The sequence below is a fragment of the Onychostruthus taczanowskii genome, unplaced genomic scaffold, assembly GCF_017590055.1.
Source record: "Onychostruthus taczanowskii isolate IOZ18803 unplaced genomic scaffold, ASM1759005v1 scaffold50, whole genome shotgun sequence".
Classification (NCBI taxonomy): Eukaryota; Metazoa; Chordata; class Aves; order Passeriformes; family Passeridae; genus Onychostruthus; species Onychostruthus taczanowskii.
Window position 1 is genome coordinate 1360851 of NW_024502569.1, and position 21338 is coordinate 1382188.

Genomic DNA, 21338 nt, shown 5'->3' on the forward strand with positions numbered 1-21338 from the left:
CGAGCCCCGCCCCTCCCATCCCCCCCGCGAGGGCCCCTGGGGAGGGCGGGGCCGGGCCGGCGACCGTTGGGCGCGTGTGGGCGCCGCCATTGTTGGCGGGGAGAGCGGGAAGCCGCGGGCGCCCCTCAGCGCTCCCGCCGCGCCTCCCCTTCCTTCCCCTCCGCCCGCCCGGGCCCCGCTGCCCCGCTCCTCCGCAGGGCCGCCCGAGCCGCCCTTCTCCGGGGCCGCAGCGGTGGCAGGAGGGGCGGCTGTGCCCAAACGCGCCCCGAGCCCTCGTGCCGCGCCCCCGGTCCCCGCTGGGCCCCGCCCTGCCCCCGGAGCCGGTGTGCTGTGACCTTGAGCACGAGCCTGGGGAAACGATTTGTGTGGGAGCTTTCTTGTTGGTCTTCGGTTTCGGTTTTTTTTTGGTTGGGTTTTTTTTTGATTTTTTTTTTGTGAAAGAATGCTTCCACCAAGAGAAGGATCTGGAAAAGCAACACTTTTGGGTTTATGTTTGTTTTAGTTTTTGTTTGGTTGGTTGGCTTTGGGTTTATTTTTCTACTTTGTAAAGTATGCTACTCAGATTGTTTGGAGTGATCTGAGAAAATCTGGTGGCCTGCAGGCCATAATGCTCACAAGTTCATTTTTGTTTGGAGAAACCCTTTCTTTGTTCTTTCTCCTCGGTATGACTTTCGGAGGAAGGAGCCTTTGTGCAGCCTTACGTGGGATGGTGCTGCTGTCTCGTGTCCCAGTCCCAGAGAGGTTCCCTGCTGCTGCAAGAGCTGCTGTTGCAAAATTTGATTTCTTTGCAAATCTTACGTGGCATTCTGAGCGTGCATGTCATAAACCAATTGAAGCATATGTCAGCTCTCATTTTGTACGAAGATATCAAGGTGTTTGTAAGGTTTGCATGTGCATGCTATTCTGGGACAACCACAAGAATTCTTGTGCAACTACATGCGTATAATAAAATCATATGATGGTTTGGATTGAAAGGGACCTTAACAATAATTTCGTTCTAACACTGTTTCTGTGGGCAGGGACACCTTACACTACACCAGATTGCTTAGAGCTCCGTCTGATCTGGCCTTGAACACTGCCAGAGATGGAGCATCCACAACTGTGGGCAGCTTGTTCCAGTGTTTCACCACCTTCACAATAACATGGGAAACTTGGATTAATCTCTTGTACAGCTTACACATGAGCTACAACTTCTCATATTTGTTATTTTGCAGATAAGTGTAAGTTATCATGAGTTTAGTGTGAGATGACTCTGTGATGTTTTAGCAGCTGTAGTAGCATTTCTTGAGTAATGTGGGTTTTGCTTTGTTTGTGCAAGTTTTTGAAATAATGTTACCAATATAAGCTATGTAAATTTTCTTTGTTTTTGTTGCTCTAGTAATTTCAGCAGTTTCAGGAATGGTTGTGAATACTTAAAACGCATTTAAAAATCATTAAATACGTACAAGTGCATGGATGGCATCTAAATTGTTTTTGATTAATACTGAAACATTTAAAAATCATTAAATGCGTACAACAAGTGCATGGATGGCATCTAAATTGTTTTTGATTAATACTGAAGCCCAGTGGTTAAACCTGGATACTTCGGTTACAATCTTCCAGCGGAGATCTGGGAATCATGCCTAATTACTTTTCTGGGCCTGGAATTAATGCCCTCTCTTCATTGTTAGCATGATGAAAATTGGTTCAGGATATAATTTAGAAGGTTTACATTATTTCAATTATCATCTATTATCTTGTTCACTCATAAATTCATGTTCCATCTATTGTCCCATCACCACGTATCCTTAGTTATAAAAGTAGCATCTCTTCTGCCAAGCTTTCTCATCTTTGTCCTTAAGTACTCTTGAATTCCAAAAGGTGCCTTTTGCTCTTTATTTGGTCAGTTATTTCAGATTTCTGTGTACAAATGGCTTGCTGACACATTAATGTGTTTTCTGATTAGTGCATTGTAGGAACCTGGGCAGGGAACAATGTCAGATTTGACAGAACTCCATGAATGCTTGTGAATTTTAGAAAGAGCATCCTTTTAATCCTTAGTGGGTTTGAGGGTTTTGTGTAGCAGCTTGTCATAAATATGATGATAGTATTACTATGATTTTACTGGTTTTGTATTATCAATCATGCTAACATAAGTTATGTTTTTGTGTTCAGTATAGGTACCAAAGAAGCAGCTTCCTTTGAAAACAGCTGAAGTTCCAAAGTAGTTGGAGACAATCTCTAGTACTAGTTTTCCTGGAAATTCCTTCACTGTAGATACGAATTTTTAAAATTCCAGTAACTGAAAACAAGAATGTTGGTATTTTAAGATGTGAAAGTGGTAAGGTTATAGTTCCCTACTTGAGGTTTTTAAAATAAAAAAGTACGCTGGTATTTGGTGTCTCTTTCTTTACAATTAGAAATTTGCCAGATATTGAGATCTCTGTCTTATGTTTTACCATCTTAATCTTTAGAATCTGCTCCAGGGTTCTTCAAGGAAACACTGACACTGGTGTTTTTAGAAGAAATTACCGAGCTTGTGTGTTGGATTGCCAGGGCAGCCCTGGTGCCAGCGCAGGGATTGATTCCCAGCTCTCGGTGCCTTGGAGTGCCCACACACCGAGCACCAGCTTGTGTCCGAGTGAGTTCTGACAGTCGTGACTGATCACCCTGGCTGCCAGCGTGCAAAGGCAGCAGACAGAGCCTTGCTTAATTCAACTGCTGTATTAAACAAGATTAGTGCTTTACCAATAAATACTAAACAAAACCCCAGTAACTGAAACAAGTCACCTGTGTGTGCTGTTTCACAGCGGGAGCTGACAGGGGAGGAGGGGAGGGCACCCACATTAGCTCCTGTTGATCCTGGGGGAGGAGTGCTACCCCTACTCCCCATTGGGACGCACCACACAGCTCCCTTCATTCTGGGGCCAGCAGCAAAAAGTAAGGCATGAGTGCTCTCTCTTTGGAGGCTCCAGTGCTTTATACTGTAAATAAGCCCAGCTTTCCCCTAGCACTTTTGAAGGTTTTTTCACAAAGTGAAAAACCTTCCCGAAATTATTTTACCTTTCAGAAGGTTTATGGATGGGATCTCCCAAATGTTTCATGGGTCACAAAATCATTTTCAGTTAAAACACCCTGTTGTTATCTCTTCTATCTGGTATTACTGTTTTCTAGGTCATGTTATTTTTAACTATTGATGTCCTTTTTTCCAAGTTAATGGCCCTGGCTTTGCTCCTCACCAGGTCCGTGTTCCTTGAGATCATGAACAGGAAAGGTTCAACGAAATACTGGATGTGGCACTCAGTGCCATGGTATGATGTTGACATGGTGGTACTTAGTCATAGGTTGGACTCCACGTACTCGGGGCCTTTTCCAACCTCATTGCTTTTGTCAACTCATAGCCAGGTCACAGCAGCCTGGACTGCCTCCAGTCTTAACCCCTTTAATGAGCTCATCCACTGTGGTGAACACCTGGTCTAGTAGTGCTCTTCATCTGGTTGGTTTGTCCAGTACCTGCACCAGGATGTTGTCCTTGAGGTACTCAGTGGATTTCTTACAGCTAGCTGTGTTGCTTTCCTGGCAGATGCCTGTGTGGTGTAAGTCCTCTGCTAGGATGAGGTCTTGGAGTGTGATTGTTTCTGTATCTGAAACAGGAGGCCTTGACCTTGGTCTCCCCCTGATCAGACCCCCACCTGCAGATGGCCTTTGTTGGTCCTGTCTTTGATTTTTTTACCCACTGGCTGTCAACATTTTTGTGGCTGTTTTTCAGAGGCAACCCTTCACAATCTATCCCTTCCCTAACACAGAGCACAAAACCCCTGCCCCTACATGTCTCTTTTAAAAAGCTTGTAGTCTTTGACTACAGTTCTGTCCCAGCTATTTTCTGATATGTTGTAGTTTTCTAATTGTACCATGGTTTGCAACTCCACTTGCTTGTTTCCCATGCCATGTGCTTAGTCATAGAGGCATTTCAGCTGGGCTGTGGGCTGCCCCACCTTTTGGAAGGAGCCCTCCCTAATTCCTCTGGGATGTTTTACAGGTATTTCCTACTTGTTTTCTAGAGCATCAGTATCTTCTGGTTCTTCTCTATCTCTCAGAAGTACATCCCTTCCCCTTAAAGCATATGAAATGTATCAGACCAAAGGTGAAGCTGAGCCCATCTTTTACACATCCTGGACAGCTCTAACCATAATGTTTTTTTTTAAAGATAGAACTCTGTTTTAGGAAAACTGGTTAAGTCCTACCCAATCTCAAAAGGTGCAACTAACCACATTGGGGAGAAGGATCTGTAAGTTACCTATTCTGGTCTGTAACTTTTTCTGGATTTAGTGGCATGAGATCCCTCAGTCTCATGGAACCCAGTCTGAAACCTAGAATTTATTAATCAGGAATTACTGCAGGGAGATACCTGCTGTGAACAGACACAAGCTGGTTACATTCTCCAAGGGAGTCATGGTAAGAGAGGATTTTGCAATTAGTATTTTTTCATGAAGAAATTAATTGTGTCTCAATACCTATGTGTGTAAAGTACTTTGACATTCATTGTCACTAATTTTGATATGCAGATACAGCCGCTGTTGCAGATGGTGCCAAACCAAATGAATACGGACAGTGTCAGGAATTTGACTACTGCTTGGAACAGGTGTTTTGAATACCAGAAATGCAGTTCACTTCTTCCACCTCACAAGGTGGAGGAAATGGTAGAATAGATAAATTATGAGCTGACATCTGTTGTGAAGTAGCTGAAGATGGGATAACCCAAGAGGATAATTCATATGCTGAAATAGGAGCAGATGTCAATTAAGACAGCCTGTCTGGCCATTTGGGTGCCAGTTCTGTAGCATGTGTCATCAGTACAGGCTTGACTAACAGCCTGTTTGTGAAATTTGGTGATGCTTGACATCATAATTTGATAGAAGTTGGAGATGCTGTAGGCTTAGAGAATCTGGAAAATTTAATCATTGGAGCAAAATGTTAAAACCAACTAGGTGCCATTTTAAGTTGTTAGTGTTTTATGTGGGTTTTTTGTTTTGTTTTGTTTTGTTTTGTTTTTTTAATGAGAAGTTCAATACAAAACTAGTTGCTTTTGCTAGAAACAAAATGCAGCTCCAACAGAATTTTTGTATTAGACTGTCCAGGTTACTGCACTTTAAAACTTCTGCAGTGGTGTGGAACTGTTTTCCAAAACATTTTGCCCCAAACCTTGTTTTCAGCTAAATTCCTTTATTCTCCCCTCCCAATTTCGCCCTTGTCTTGGGTGAAACACCATTTTGATACTGTTTGTGGCCTTCAGTCCTAGGAATTAGCTTAGGTTTCTTCATCTGGGAAATTTTCCATAAACTTAATATTGGAAGATTCCATTGATACAAGGGGTTCTGTTCTGTCCTGCCTAGCTTAGAGCAGTACTCCTTAAAAACTGATGCAAGAACCTTTAAAAGAGAGACAGGACTTCAGAATTTTGTTTTCTTTCATACAATGGACGTTATCACTGTGCAAGATCAATGTGTTGAATACAATTAAAGGTCAAATTTGTCAGTTTACTGCCTGAAAGATTAAAAGGAGTTATTAAAATAATTTAGTCCATTTCTGAGCTACTTTGACTTTGAAAAGTCAAGTAGTCAAATATGTGTAATGAAGTCAGGGTTAATTACATTATTTTCTTATGGCTTTTTTCAGTTCCTTTTTCTACCATGTTGTGCACCTATTAATCATTAAAAAATTCCAAGCATATATCCTTATTGCACTATATCTTGAAGTTAGTACTTCCACAGTATTTTTTATATTTTACTGTATTCATTATTCAAAGACATAGTGGTGTACTTAAATACAGACATATAACGTCATAGTTGAGCTTTAGCAAAAGAAAATTAAAGGAGGTGTGTGGGGCCACTTTAAGGGAAAATGCAGAAAAGCTGGAAACAAAATTGAATGTGTTTAAAATTCAGTTTACTTTGCTCTAGAACATCAAAAAACACCAAAGGTTTTGTCATTCATACAGGTATGGCTTGTGTCACTTCTGAAAACTTGTCTGAAGAAATCAGTAACTTGAGGCAGCAGCCTTCAGGAAGGAAAACAGCAAAAACAAAGTGGCTGGACAGGAATGAAAATCACAGCTCCATACACAGATGTATTTAAGAAGTGTAATAAGTTTAGGGGAAAATAATTTGTCTTGGAAATGGTGTTTTCTTTAAAACAGATTAACAGATATCTTCACATTAGTATTTCTGTGACTTTTTGTCTGCAAAACTGCTATGGTCCTTACGGCCTGTCTTAGGTGAATGTTTTGGGGATCAGAGCTTTCATTTTCCCAGAAACCTATGTGCATGGCCTTGCCTGCTGACTTGAGAGATGGAAGGGACTTCCTTCACAATTTCTGATATATAGCCATACAGTTCTTAGAAGTGAAAAGGTTGCCAACTGCTGAGTTTACTCACCTGCTTTCCAGAATGAAGGTGCCACAAGTTAGTTGTCCATCCAACAGTTCTGTAAATACTTAAGCAACACTGTAGTGGGATATTAAGGAAAATTCCCTTTGAAATATTTTATCTTCAATATAGAAGGCACATATATATCTATTTCTTGAATGAAAGAGTTCCTTATATTCTAAATAAATTTTTTGAAGGATTTTGCATCACAAATCAACCTGGCTTCCTCCCCCATTCCCTGTAGGCAAAGCCATCAGCGGCTGAGAGACCTTCTTTTACACAGAAATTTTTTAAGAACAGAGGAGCCCCATCCATGCAGCAAGAGCAGAATATGATATTTGGTCCCTGAAATTGTTCCACAAAATCATTATTTACAGATCTAGGCTGCACATCAGAGAGAATTTTTATCTGAGCAGATTTAATGGGGAGGAGGGTTAAATAGCATTGGTATTTTTTACTTGGTAGTTACTGATTTACTACCCAAAGTTGTACAATACATTAATTACCAGAACAATTGGAGCTATTGAAGTTCTGAAGTGAAAGCCACAAATTATCAGATAAATTTAGAATTGTGTAATTTTCTCATAACCCTTTACTTGGAAAGTCTTTCTGCTTCCAGTATAGGATGAGGTCTGGCAGCGGGGTTAACCCTGACCCCTGAGTGTTCTATATGGACTTGTTCATTTCTGCCACATTCTTTCAGTTTAAATTTAGATTTGCTGGCAGCTATTATGCCTCTTGCAATAAGCCTCATGACCAAACATTGAAACAAATATGCCTTTTATCACAGATGTTTTTGCTGAATAAGATTAGTGAAGAATACTTGAAAGCTGAAAAACAATGTGCAGAAGCCTTTGGTCCAAAAGGCACTAACCTTTGAATGTCTAGAACGTATTTTCTTTTCAGTGTTAGAAAAGAGCAAGTAAGTGTTTCGATGATTGCACGTTGTTTTACCTCTAATTTGTTGTTGGTAGTAATGAAATTTTGGCTATACAAGTGAATACAGAGTCAGGATATGTATGAATGTGTACATGTAACAAAGTCATTAAGCTGTTCTAAAATACTGTGGTTGATGTAGGAAGTAGCTACATAGAACTGAGTTTTATATTTGGCTGATTGCTAAATATGTCTCAGTAAATCTTATTTGTTGGGATAATTCTTCTATACCATAGCTGTCTTAAGCATAATAGCTGCATCTGTTGCTGATTTTAGGAAGTTCATGCCACTTAATTTTCTGTTTTCTATAGAGGATAATTCTTGTTTTATGATTACGATTTTTTAAATCTAGCATGAATATGTGGGACTTGAGAAATCTATATGGCAAAAGAGTTCACTTTCAAGGCAAATAAGTTGTTTTTGGCCTAGTGTATGCCATGGTCTTCATAGACAGTTGCTCCACCTTGAAACACTTGTTTGACACTTGTTTGACACGGGATTCTCTGGTCTCACTTTCTATATCTATCTGCTTATCTGTTTAGGATAGGACATGAGGAAATGGTCTCAAATTTGCACCATAGGAGGTTTAGACTGGATATTAGGAATTTTTTTTTTTTTTCACTAAAAGGGTTGTCAAGCATTGGAACAGGCTGTCCAGAGAAGTGGTGGAGTCACCACCCCTGGAGGTGTTTATAAGATGTGTAGGTGCGGCACTGAGCGACATGGTTTAGTGGTAGACTTGGCAGTGCTGGGTTAACAGTTGGATTTGATGATCCTAAAGGTCTTGTCCAAACTAAATGATTCTGTGTTTGAAGGTAGCATGTAAAAAGTGTTTCTGTAAAGCATTTTTGGTCTCTGTGCTTTCAAGGTTCTTCAAAAGGTAGCAACGTTCCTATGCATTGCTGAATGCCTATGGCTCCAACAAAGAAAGACCTTGAGAATACATGGAAAGGAGTGTTCTCCCTGTAACCTTTAGGGAAAAAAAAACCCCAAACAATTAATAAGGCAGGCCATGATTCTCTAGATAATTTAAAGTGAGATTTTTTTCCTTCTGAAGGGCAAGACACAAAAGCTTCCAAAGGCGCCCTGACCCTACTGCCTGTGCAGTTGCTATGGGCAGGAAACACTGGTACTCAGCTCTTTGGAGCACTTTGATAGTGTCCAGCCTAGTTACAGGGACTGAACACTGTGGAGCTGTGTTCCTCATGAATGGATTAGGCAAAATTTATTCACCAGTTAGAAGTCCTACTGTGCAGGCTGTATATTCCTGAATGTAAGTAGCATCATGTTTCTTCTGTTTAGCAAGAATTTCAGGCAACCTTTGAAATACGTAGCCAATCAGCATTTGTTCCAAATGGTGCTTTTGTGCCAAATTTTCAATTAGTGAATGGCATTTGTTAACTAGGCCCATTTGGCTTTATCTTCAAGGATAATGAAACCCCATCTTTTTCCTCATCCCCTTAATAGACACAATATAGAGTCTTACTGAACTAAAAAAAAAAAATAACTGAATGGAGAATTCTAGGAGATTTATAGTTTGGTGATACTCCTTAGGACTAGTATTTTTTAGAAGTGACTGTGGTTTGAATTCTGTAGCATTAAAACAAGAAATTTATAAAAATAAGGGGGCTTGGTTCATACAGTTGTTTGAAAGAACATTAGTGCATATTGGAAGTATTGTTTCAGTAGGTAAATATTTGTTGAAATAAAGGCAAAATTTACTTCCCTATGCGTGGAGGTGTACTTTTTATTGTAATGCAATGTCACGTGTGCTGTTGCATACATTTGGAGTGTCTTAGAAATTTTTTGAAGTCTTCATTAATTTTTATCTTTGTATTTTCTATGGAAAGTACTAAATCAGAGACACCTCTCCAACACCCCTCAAAGTACTCTTTTCTGTCATGGAACTGAAAGTGGTCTGTTTCAACATATGGAAGTTGCTCCTGCGTCTTACTAAACTCAGAAATCCAAACTTCTAATGTAACCTTCAGTGTTTGTCACCTGGCAAGAACAATTTCTGCATAGCTCACAGAAATCAAACGTGCTTTACTCACTTCCCTGTGTGATTGTTGCTTCAGAATTGTTTACTGTTGTTGAGTCAGAAAACATATTCTTACAGCCCCTTTTTCATAAATTGCATTTTAACTGTGTTGAGAAATAAAACATTCCTATTAGATTTTCACAGAATTTATACAATATTGTTTGTGGGATTTGTGTGGGTTTCCATGTTTTGTCCTAGTTGAGTCTTTTTTTGAGTGTTGTTTAGTATCGGAAAGACCAGTATGTAAGGAAGCAAAACCACAGGAAAACATTTGCTTTGTTTACAAATAAGTGTTGTGGACATATATCAATATGCACATATCCTGTGTGAGGTCATTTCACTCAGAAAGGATTCAATATGAGAAGTGTCTTTTGATACTCATTTTCTGTGGAACCTCTTGCAGTTTACTTGGAAATGGTTAGAAAGACAATGGGAAGCAATCAAAGTATCTCTTTAAATAATTTTAATAGCTGTAGAGCTGAAGTACAGCTTAGCAGCTATAACAGCATTTCAGGCAGTTGAAAAAAAATTGTGAAATTCCAAATAAGGATTTGAAATAGTAAAAATTGTGATATTTATTTTTCTGTGCTTTGAAACAATCCCTACAAAGATCATACTAGCCCCTTTGAAGGGAACATGTGTCTGTTGCTAATATGGGACTCGATGTCTGATGATTTGGGACCTTAGTTACTGGGAAGAAAATGAGTAATTCCATTAGTAATAATATATATCAGTGTAATAGAGGAGTAAATCTCCTGGATTCTCTTTGTAAAGGGTTTTTTTTTCTACAATAGTGAGCCAATTAGTTATCTTTCTGTTCCACTTGTGAAACGCTCTAAGGAAACTAAGCACCATAAAGATTTTTTCAGGTAAGAGTAATAACAGTACTCATCTATCTCCCCTAGGTTTTGAGGAGTGTTGGTATGATGCTCTTAGGATTATGGCAGGATGAAGATGCATTATTACTGTTTGTCTGATCATGCTCACTATGGAATTATCTTCTGTGCAAAGATATGTATTGTTTGTGAAAGGAAGGAAGATGAAAGAACTGAAATAGCTTCAGGACAGAGTCTTCTGGGGAGCAGTAGCTGCCTGTGTTGACAGGGAGGTCAGTGTGACTGGTTTTTGCAGGGGATCACTAGAAGTGATGTGAATAAGGAAAACAAGGCATAATACGGCAGTATACATAGGGACCACCATGGAGAGGTGCTTTAGGAGAGTACTGGAAAGGATTTCCAGGAAATTAAGGAATAAGAAAAGCATTTTTGTCAATTACATTACAATGGATTAAATTTTTTTGTTTAATAATACAGTAAAGCTTTTCAGATAAAAAGGAAAAATGCATCCTTTTGTGACAAAGTAACAAATAAAGTATTCCTACCATATGGACAGAGCATTTTACAAGTCTAGAATTATAGTAAAGGAATATAAATAATACAGTTCACATGATGACCTTCAATATTCTAGTTCCTGTTGGCAAAAAGCAGTCAGTGGATAGATACTGAAATAGAAGTGGCTTAAGAAGAGGTATTCAAGTGACTTTAGTTTTAGTCCTGATTCTGCTTAGCTTGAAATAGCAGTGGGTCACCCAAGATGAAGTGTTAGAAAGCCATTCAGTTATACAAAAGTCATTTGAGTATGTAGAACAGCTATGAATATGTGTCATCAGGATTGGAGTGATAATTGAAGCTTTCTAAATGGAAAAATGTTGCTCAAGGACAGAGACAGAACTGGTCAGCTTTTTTTGGGGGGGCTGGAAGAGAAAATAAGCATCTTGAAGTTACAAACAGATTGAATATTTTAAGACTTCACATATGTTTGATTTCTTCTAGACCCAACCAGAAAAAGAGTCTGAATGGCCAGACTCTATGCCATGGCTTATGAAGAAACTGGAACAGTTGAACTTAGATATTGAAGAAGCTCTGAGTGCTGGCTCTTCTCCGTCCAGTACTCCTTCTTCTAAAAGGCACAAGCAACTGGTAAGAATGTGTGTGTGTCATATGATACGTTCTCTAACATTTAGCTACAACACTTCTCCAGCCATGGAGGAGTGGAGTTTTAGACCCACTTGTGTTTCTGGGTAGGCCAAGGAGCTCAGGTGTTAGGGTGAAGTTAAAACTTTTCACTTAATGAAATGAAATTTCTAACATTAGATAACTAAGAGTCAAATAACCAGAACTGTGTTTAGAGATATTTGCTTTCATGTTTTTCAGATTGTTAATTTGAGTGCTAGCCTATTAATACTTGTTATGTTTATTTAAAGATATAACAGCAAGAGAGAGACACTATCTTCATGAAGAGTTGAACTAGTATCCCAGTCACCCCAGAACAACTAGATGTTTTTTTCTTTCTTTCTTTTATTTGAATAGTTGATTTAGAGCTGCAGTCCTCTAGTTAAGAATATTTTGTGATGACAGGTGTCATCGGTTGATGACAAACAGTTTCTCAAGCTTTTATTTTGAGGGCAAATAGGATTAAAGGAGCAATGATATTATCTTATTAACTTTTGAATAAGCAAGTTTTTTTATATAAACAATTAGTGGAGAATGACCAGCGTGAGAAATAGAAGTGTTTGCTGTCTGCTTCAAGTTATGATTAAACTCAGTTCTTAAGATAGAATTGTGAGGATTTTCAGCTCTGAATGTTGGCTTGAAGTTCATGGAAGGTGATCTTTTGTGAATATTTTTGCTGTCACTGCTGCTTCATTTTGTAAAAGCAAATTCTTGAAGTAAGCATCTTTGTGGATCATCACAATGTAAATGTTCATGTCTCTCTAGGTGGGATTTTCAGACTCTTGAACTTTGTGTTTCTAAGTTCTGCAGAGAGAGTGTTAGTAACAGAGTGGCCATGGCCATCTCTCATTTCCTTCTTACTGTGTGTGTCAGCCGGTTGGAACCAGCTCTGTCCAGCTGAATTAATTTCATAATTAATATGCCTATTAAGGGACAGTGTTCTGTCTCCTTGCAGGAGAATGCTCAATGTCTTCTGTCAAAATACAGTGGCAATGTAGTCTGCTTTTCTGTCTGAAAGTGAAATTCCAGCCATCAGAGTTTAAACACTTCCCATTGTGAGACAGTCTGGTAACCAGTGATCCAAACACCCATTATTTTATGGCTGTGCACTGATGTAAAAGCCGTGGTTTGGTTAGGCATCATTCTTTTTTCATGTTGGCTTGAAGATCATAGGATATGACTTCAAATCCTTTGCTGAAGCACTCACTGAAGGGCATATTGTGTGTAAACAGCAGAAAAATCTAAATAAATGACATTTTCAAATGAGCTTTGGTACATAAGAGCAGCATCATCAGAAATGGTTGCATAGGGAATGCCATCACCAGCACCCCAGATGCTTGCACTTCTCTTCCTGAGGCCTCAACACAGCCTTTTCCCTGGGACATATGCTCCCACCAAAAACCTCTGCTGGGGTGTTAGGATGTTCCCAACACCAGCACCAAAATTACTTTTTTGCTTAATATGATATTTGAGGAGTTGGAGTCCTCTTTATCAAGCCACCTCTTCCCACTCTAAAGAATAGAAGAGATGTCTTCATTTTAGTTGTCTGTGGACAGGCAAATATGTGAGTCAGACACTTTTTATTGTAGCCTTATTTGACAAACTGGAAATGACCTTTAAACCTCCAAGAGCCAATTTCAATACAGAAGCTGGACAGGTTACTTAATACGAAGTCTTTTTGGTGAGACCAGCAAGATCAGAGCAAGAAAAGAGTCTTGGAAAATCTGTTGTGGAGCTGATGATGGGATACTATTTGCTGTCTCCTGCAAAAGAATTTGTAGGGCAAGGGAATCATCTGCTCTGATTTAAATATTAATGAATAATTTGCCTCAGAATGGGTGGCCTTAGTTTTACTTTGTAGTCAAAGAAGAGATAGATCCTCATAAATCTCTCCATAAATATACTGTAAAGAAACAGATACTGCAGATCTCAAAGTGACAGTTGCAGTGGAAAAAATAACAGTCTGATTTTCACACAAGTTGTATGAGTATTTTATATTCTATCAGTTCATTATATTTGTACCATATTTCTAACTATAGCTTGTAATTTATTCCACACATATCAAATGTTTTCTTCTTGTCACTTACCATGAAACTTGAATAGAAAGAAGACCTCTCTCAAACCTGTTTACTAGTAACTGTAAATTTGGCTTCTATAAAATGAAACACTTTTGTGTTCTTCACATGGTTTTAATCTCATCTGGGTACTGACACAAGAAATTATGATTGACAGTGGTTTTGGGTGAACTGTTTAGAGATGTGAGGCTGACTTTGGAGACCCGAAATCTCCAAAGCAGGTGACTACTGTATGAGTAGGAACATGGTGTGTTGGAGCTGCTGCTCTGAAAGTTGTTCTCTTGAGGGTGTGGACAATTTTTAACAGATGACAGAGTTATTTCTTATAACAAATGGTGTATCTCAGAAACATATTTTGTAATTTAATCCCTGGGTTGAGCCAGTTAGTTTTCTACTGAAGGATTTTTTACCTGTCCATGGAAGTAATTATTTGATTTTTTTTAAATTTTTTTTTTTACTCTTTGCATTTTCCTGTTGTGAGGGTATGTGTTATTAATAGTACTCATTTAAACAGAATTTTTTTTACAAAAGAAGCCAAAATATGTGCTAATGAAAGTCAACTGGGTAAATAAATATTATGGGATCTATTGGGTGAAAATAGAGAGTCTTGCAGTATTTTGGTGAGAAAATTCAGTGTGTTTTCTAAAACATAATAGCTTTTGCATGAATGCTAAGGGATGACTAGTTCCTGCATCTGTGTAAACCACAAATTACTACTGGTCATTTTTTCATTGTTAAATATTATGAGGATGTAGCACTGACTGGATTCCTCAGTAGCTGATCCAGAGAAGATATTAAAAATAATTATCTATAATCAAATTATTGTCTGAAACATTCTCTCGCCAGTGCTGTGAACACATGATTTAAGTGCAAATAGCTGTACTCCTGTAAAATCTGTACCTTTCCAATGAAAAAAAAGTCCTTCTTAGCAGTATAGAAGGAGGCACTTTGTAAATGAAACATCAGAGAGAAGTCACTCTTCCCGCACTGTGTTTCCCTGTTGTTTAATGTGCCTGCTTCATCGCCACTTAGTGCCTTGTACTCGGTACAGAAAAGGTTTCGGAACAGAAAAAGCAGGAAATCTCAAGAATCTTTTTTTTTTTTTTTCAGTTTTAGTCCTTTGTTATTCATGAATGACAGGGAAATCATGTTTGATTATTTTGTGATCATCTTATATTAGAGATATGACTTTCATTGAACAAAGTGTTTCTCTTTAAATTACACATTCTTTTAATTCTTTCGCATTAGTATATTGTCTTCAAACTTTTTGGAGGCTGCATACTAATTATTTGGCACCTTTTCAAAGCCTCATCATTTTTCATCCCCACAAAATATACTAACTGGCAACTGGGCAGTTTTTATTAAAGATCAGCAGCATATTTGTTGCTTTGTGGAGAGGAAGAGCCTGAAAATGGGCTGATTGGAATGATTGTGCCCAACAGCTTGGGATTGCTCTGCAGTCCACCCATGACCCTGTTTCCCTGATTGTCTGTAGTATGAATTCTGCTGGATTGCAGCATGTATTGCTTCTTGCTCACTCAGCCAATTTTTCCTTGAGCAAACCACGATACATGGGGGAAAGTTGTGCTGTTGGTCTCTTCCTGACACTGCATTCAGTGTGGGCCCAGAGTTAGGACATCAACCTTTCAAAAAATGGTGTGAGAGTGGAACAGTGAAATGAGAACTCCCCAGGTTTCAGGGAATAAGGAGAATTTTATTTGAAAAGTTCAGAATCTGTAATTTGAAAATGGGAATTTCCTGGGTCTCTGTTTAATATACAAAAATAAACATGAAATAAAGTTAAAAGATAGTTTAAAAATAATTTGAATAAAACCATTTATCTTTCTACAAAGTGATTCATTTCCTTTAGTTAAGGGAGGGTGTACTATTATTGATTAGTTCTCCAGTTGTGTATACTGGATGTTAAGGAAGCGACTTACCATAATGGTGGGATGTCTAGCTTAGCAAAGTGTAAAAATGATGCAGCAGGTGCTTTTAAGAAAAAAAAGATCAAAATCAAATGTTTGCTTACGTCAGAGGAAAAAAATTCAGAGGAAAAGATGAAGTCAGAGGAAAAGATAAAATTCCTAAGTTTTTATCTTCAAGTTCACGTGAAAAATATTTCTGACTTGTCTTTATTTATAGGGTTTAAAAAATTCTCTTACAGTGCCCTGTTCAAGTAGAGGCAGGCCTTTATGGAGATCATAAAGAAAAAGTATCTTGGAAAAATAGAAGAGGAGACTACCAGGATCTACATTGTTTACCTTACCAAGTGTTGACTGGAGCACGACCTAAAACTGATGTAAGTAGCTATAACATTATCTGACTCACAGTTATTTACTATGTATCAACTATGACTCAAAATTTACTATGTATAATTAAAATTGTCTGTGAATTTCTTTGAAATAATTTGTGTTGATTTGCACACACATCAGATGTTTGATTTGTGGAAATACTACACTGCATGGAGGAGTTTGGTTTGCAAAGCAGGTACAGATAAAAGTTAAGTCGGACTTCAGATAATGAGGCTCCAGGGCTCTGGGGTTCATCTAATCTGATTTTAGACCACTAATGAAAACTTCTACATCTGAACTAGTCACTTGGATCACCTTCATAGTCAATGGAAAGAAACAGGCACTTCTAAAGAGTAATTCATCTGTAGGTAATGTGATGGATTCCAGGCATCGGAGCCACTACCACAGCTTTTTCTTCATGGCTTCTTTCAGAAGTACTCTCTTAGGATTCTTTAGCTTGGTGGTTGACTGTGCCCAATTCGTGGTGAATTCCGCACTGCATTCTCTGCAAGCCTGAGTGCTCAGCTCTGGAATTTTAGTTAAATCCTATTTCTAACCAATAATAGAAATATTTACTTGGGTTTTTACAAGGTGATGGCTGTAGCCTGCAATCAAAATCCATCAAAATCTATCAGAAGCTTTTCTCAAAAGGCTTTGATTTACTTTCCCAATAGCTAAATGTAAGCTACCTTAGGATCAGTGTCTTCATTTGGAAATGTAGATTATTTCTGTCTCCCTTTTTTAAATTACTTGTGTGCCAGCAGTACTTGTGATCATCATACAACATAAAAAGTGGCTGCACTGGATTGAATCAAAAGTACTTATAGCCCTGTATCCTTTCTTTGGCAGTGGCCAGTGTTGGATGTTCAGGAAATGAGTGTAAGGACATAGTAAGCAGATAGTAAGTAATCTCAACTTCCTTTGAGGTATTTATCACACAGGCACATTGAAGATAGACACTATATTGCATTTTTGTAATTAATAGCCCCTAAGAGTCTTTTTCAACTCTAGTTGTGCCTTTTGTAATCATTTGTATTCATTTGTTCTTTTGATATTCAATGTCTTGTAGCAAGGATTTCCAAAGATCAGTTGTGGAGTTGGTGATACAACACCATTTTCTTATTGTAATTTTGTTACTAAATTATTATTTTGGCTGTCATTCTTGTACTGGCAAAAACAGAATCTCAGACATCTTATAGGAAATTATAGGAAGTAGTGAATACCTGAGGCTGGTTTTGTTGTTTGTTTGGTTGGTTTTTTTCCCTCTAACAAGTGACTGTATTTATTATTGATTTACATTTTTCTGCTTATTTTACAACCATTCAACATCATGAGGTCCTCTTGCAGAAATATGCAGTCAATATTTGTTTTTATTAACCTCTGTAGTTGAATATCGTCAGAAAACTGTCCGTTTTATTCCTTCATTTTCCAATTCATTTGTGAGTGTACTGAAAATATATCCATGAGACTGTCAGGTAATATCCATCCACTGTAAAAGAAAATAATCAATTATTCTTAACCTACTTTTTTCACTTTTAGTTAGCAATGAAAATTCATTTTTATTTCTTGACATCTTTTTTGTAGTTCCTCCTTCATAGCATAGTTTGAGTTTGATGGTCAACTTCATCAGAAGCTTTTTGAAATGGAAGTGTAGCAGTCAAATTGCCTGTATCTGCATGATCGTTCAAAGAAGGTGGCATCCAAAATCCCAATTATTCTAACCCATTATCCTGTGTTACTGTCCATGCATTCTTAAGCATACTTTCTGTCAGTTTTCTGCCATGCATATCAGTTCTACTAGCATCTCTTCTACAAATGACCTCAGAGGCGTTTTCAGACATTGGCATCACATTTGCCACCCTCATTTCCTCCTATCCCTAAGCCAATAGGTGTTAGCAGTAATTACACATTGACCCAGTTCTCTTTTCCCAAACAAGGTGCTTATTTTAAGTTATCTATGCAATTTGGATTAAAGCAAAATCTGTTATATTAAAGATATCTTGAACACTTTTGTATTCATCTACCAAAGAATGATATGCATGCCACCATAAAAATTCTCTATTTCATTAAATGAACCTACTCCTGTGCACTGAAAAGGAAATCTGAAGTTTGGCTCCACTTGCTTGCTAATTGAAAACATTATTGTCTTCCCACTAGCTATTTCCTTTCCTCGGAGAATAGGTTTGCTATTTTCCATTTCTGCAAAAACACGAACATTTGTTCTGATTTGTTGCTTGTTCTAGTTGGAATAGATAAGAGAATTAATTAAAAAGAAACTTGCCAACTTTATTTGTTTTTTTACCTTGGCCAAATGTTCAGGCTTGTATAAGTATCACAGCGTAGTTGCCTTCCCGCTAGTACTATGCAAATATTTTCAAAGTGATGTTGCAGTAATACTGTTGTTTGGCTATTGGTGTGTGGGAGGAAAGGCAGAGGAAGTAAGTTTTGGGGTTTTTTATTTCTTTTCTGAAGTCTGGTTTTTTTTTTTCTTTTTGTTGAAAATCAGGAAATACTAGTATGACAAAAAGCAGTTCTGCTAATCCTCATCAGTACAGTCCATGCATCATATCAATCATTTTTGTATACTGGACTAAGAGCAGGGTAATGCAGAAAGTACAGATGTTTCTTAGAGCACCAGACAGTCTAGAAAACTACTGAAGGCAAGAATTTCTTGAGCTGTTTTTCATTGCACAGTGCTTTAAATTAGGAATGAATATTGAAACTGGTGTTTGCAAATGTCATTCAGGAGAGCCGATCATTTTACTTCCTTCAAAGTGCTGCTTTTGATGCTCTTTTTCATGCAAATTCAAATAACACTATGTCTAGCTCCAGGCATGCAGTCTGCATTAGTCTATCATATCTCTCCAATACACAGATTTTCACTGCTTATTATACAGACTTTTCCATATTTTTTAACAAGGGTATACTGAAGTTGCTTTCGTTACAGTAAACAGGGTGGTGGGACTGAATGACAAAAGGTCTAATTCCTTCCATGTCACACCCAGGCTGCATCTGTTTAACTCCCACGATCCAGATTAGATAATACATAACTTGGGAATATAATACATAACTTCAGAGTAACACAGAGATAAATCAGACCTCTTGTATTTTGATGATCCAATTTTTCTTCTCTTCCAAATTTTTGTGAGTCAGAAGGTCCAAAAGAACTTATCTGTCTCCACTCCCCAGGAGCTCATATACCCAAGACATTTAAAGAAACAAATACTCTGTAAATTATTGAGATTAGCAAATATAACAGAGACCAGTTCTAGAAATAGCAGGGATGCTTCAATTCAGGAATGATATGCAGGAATTAGGCAGGACACAGTTGTTTCATTCTCAATACAAGGCAGTGATGTTTGCTGCACACTTTTCATGGATACCACCTAGGTCAAAAGCCTAAAAAATACAATGATGGGTTCTTCGCAAACTTGCCACAGTAGGTATGCTGTTTGTATGCCTGTTTTTATGACTTGCACTTCTTATGATATTTTGGTGGAATAAAAAAGCAAATCATGGGTTTAGGGCTGATGTCTCCTGCCCTTCTTTCCCCCCTCAAGTCTGCTTCACTGAAACTTTCTTTTTAAGGTGCTGCAGGAAATATTTACTGAAGGGGGCAGGGAAGCCAGGTGCTTGAGAGACAAACAGCAAAGTTTCACCTGGCAATTGCTGGCATTTGTAAATTCATGTCTACATTATAGAGCTTCCATTAATGGAGAGGAAAAAGCCCATCTACAGCAAGATACACCTTGCCTTGAAGCAGTCGCCTGAATGGAGGTTTCTTGTTGACGTGCTTTGTGCCCCCAAACTGCTGATGTTGCTTGGTCAAGTATTTGAAGAAGTGACTGCCCAAGGCATCAATGCTTAGAGCTAGATAATCTAAATCCCTCCCATGGCATATAAATTACAATCTGGCATTAGATGGGCAGTGCCTTCCCCTCTATGCTCTGAGCAGAGAAAACTTCGATAGTCTAATTTAGCAGTCTAATGGAGGTGTGAAAAACCCATCAGTAAACAGCCAGTAGCTCTTGCAGGTAACACAGTATGCTCTGCACTGTACAGTCTGTGAACAAGCAAGAAAACAAAACTTCATGTATTGGTAAAAAGAGTTTTTTCCTTTATCTCTTGTAAGTTTACACTTTTGTTTTCTTTTTAAGTAGAGTTGTGGAGTGCAGTTTTGATTTCTTATGCTTAATTTGACAAATGGTTTGAACATATTAAATCAATAGGGCTAAAATTAATTATTTTACAGTTTTGAGACTTGTTTTAGCCTGGATTCTCAATCTGATTAACTTCTCAGACTTTGTTATATAGGCTGGTGCAAGAGAGGGTCAGAGTGGCTGGAGATGAGGCAGGGCAAACTGCTTTTTTCACATCAGTGCCAGCTTCTGGTAGTTTAAACTGTTAGTGAACTATAGTTTATCTATGCTAAGCCACTTGATTCAGAAAATGAGGAGCAAAATTGTCTTGTAACCTACATGACTGAAGTGTTTATGATTCCTTTAGGATTTTTTTTTTCTGAGAAATACTAGTTGATGCTATAGTGTTTCACAGTTTAGATCAGAGGTTCCAGGGATGTCTGATATCTTCTGACATTGTTTAGTAATATAAAACTAATAAGGCAGTAATCTCTAGCTGTTATCCCTCTGTAGTAGGTGTAATGCTTTTCTGACCCTCTGATCATGTTTGAGGCAGAGAAATTAAAAAATAAAAACAGCTGAAGCAAAGTCAGAATCATTGTGTTTCTTGTGCACTCCTTGTTCAGTATTCCTGATCTGGGACCACCAGGAATCAGAGATTATTCCATTAGTGAGCATGTGTGACAAGCCTTTTATCAGATAGCTGCCAACATCCAGGGCAGAAAAGGTTATCATGCAGCAGCTCATAACAGTTTTTACTTTCACTAGCACTCTTTGGAATTTTGAAGATATTAAGCTATTTACAAACCTTGAGCTGTTCCTTTATTGCTCCACAAAATATGTAAGCAGTATTAATTTTACATCTGAGATTACAAGTGCCTAAACCTGATTCCAGAATAAGTTTCACACACTGTCACTACTAGATACAGTCATAAATTTATCACTTCATGCTAGAATTTATAGCAACAGTTGCATCCATTATCTGGTAGGGTGTGTTTCCCAAGGTGAAGATTAGGCAGATCATGCTTTACTCTGACCTTGCACCCCCTGACAAAGTTGACAGTAAAGTCGCAAGAAGACTTATGCAATCTCTGGGCAAAGATTTCTTATGCCCCTCCTGGTTTTGGGCTACTTCGTACCACCCGTAAAGTGCAAGAAGATGAAGTAAGAAACCCAGACGTGAGTGATGAAGACATGACATTCAATGCTCTGTTTCCTCAAAGATGTAGTGTGTTTGAAGACACGATTATTGGCCATGTTGGAGCTGAAGATTTCCGTCTATAGTTCAACTAAATGCACTTCTGAAAGTAGCATTACTCATGCAGAAGAGGTAGAGAAATTTTTGCAAAAATCAGGTTTTCACTTACTTTCTCAAAGTCTCAAAACCAGATGATTGGTTGCGACATGGTCAAGAGCAGAATCGATATACAATCTCTG

At 38.2% G+C, this 21338-nt stretch overlaps 1 protein-coding gene across 4 annotated transcripts in view; it reads left to right on the forward strand.

Moving 5' to 3' along the window:
* Positions 1-21338, forward strand: part of STARD13 (StAR related lipid transfer domain containing 13) — a 286278-nt gene that overhangs the window by 61517 nt on the left and 203423 nt on the right. For 2 of the 4 annotated variants that reach the window (XM_041416096.1, XM_041416097.1), the window contains exons 3-4: positions 11214-11360; positions 15636-15770. In XM_041416096.1, coding sequence (XP_041272030.1) covers positions 11214-11360; positions 15636-15770 — 282 coding nt within the window. Of the gene's footprint in view, positions 1-11213; positions 11361-15613; positions 15771-21338 lie in introns of those variants that run through there. The other 2 variants (XM_041416102.1, XM_041416099.1) reach the window with 2 other exon arrangements.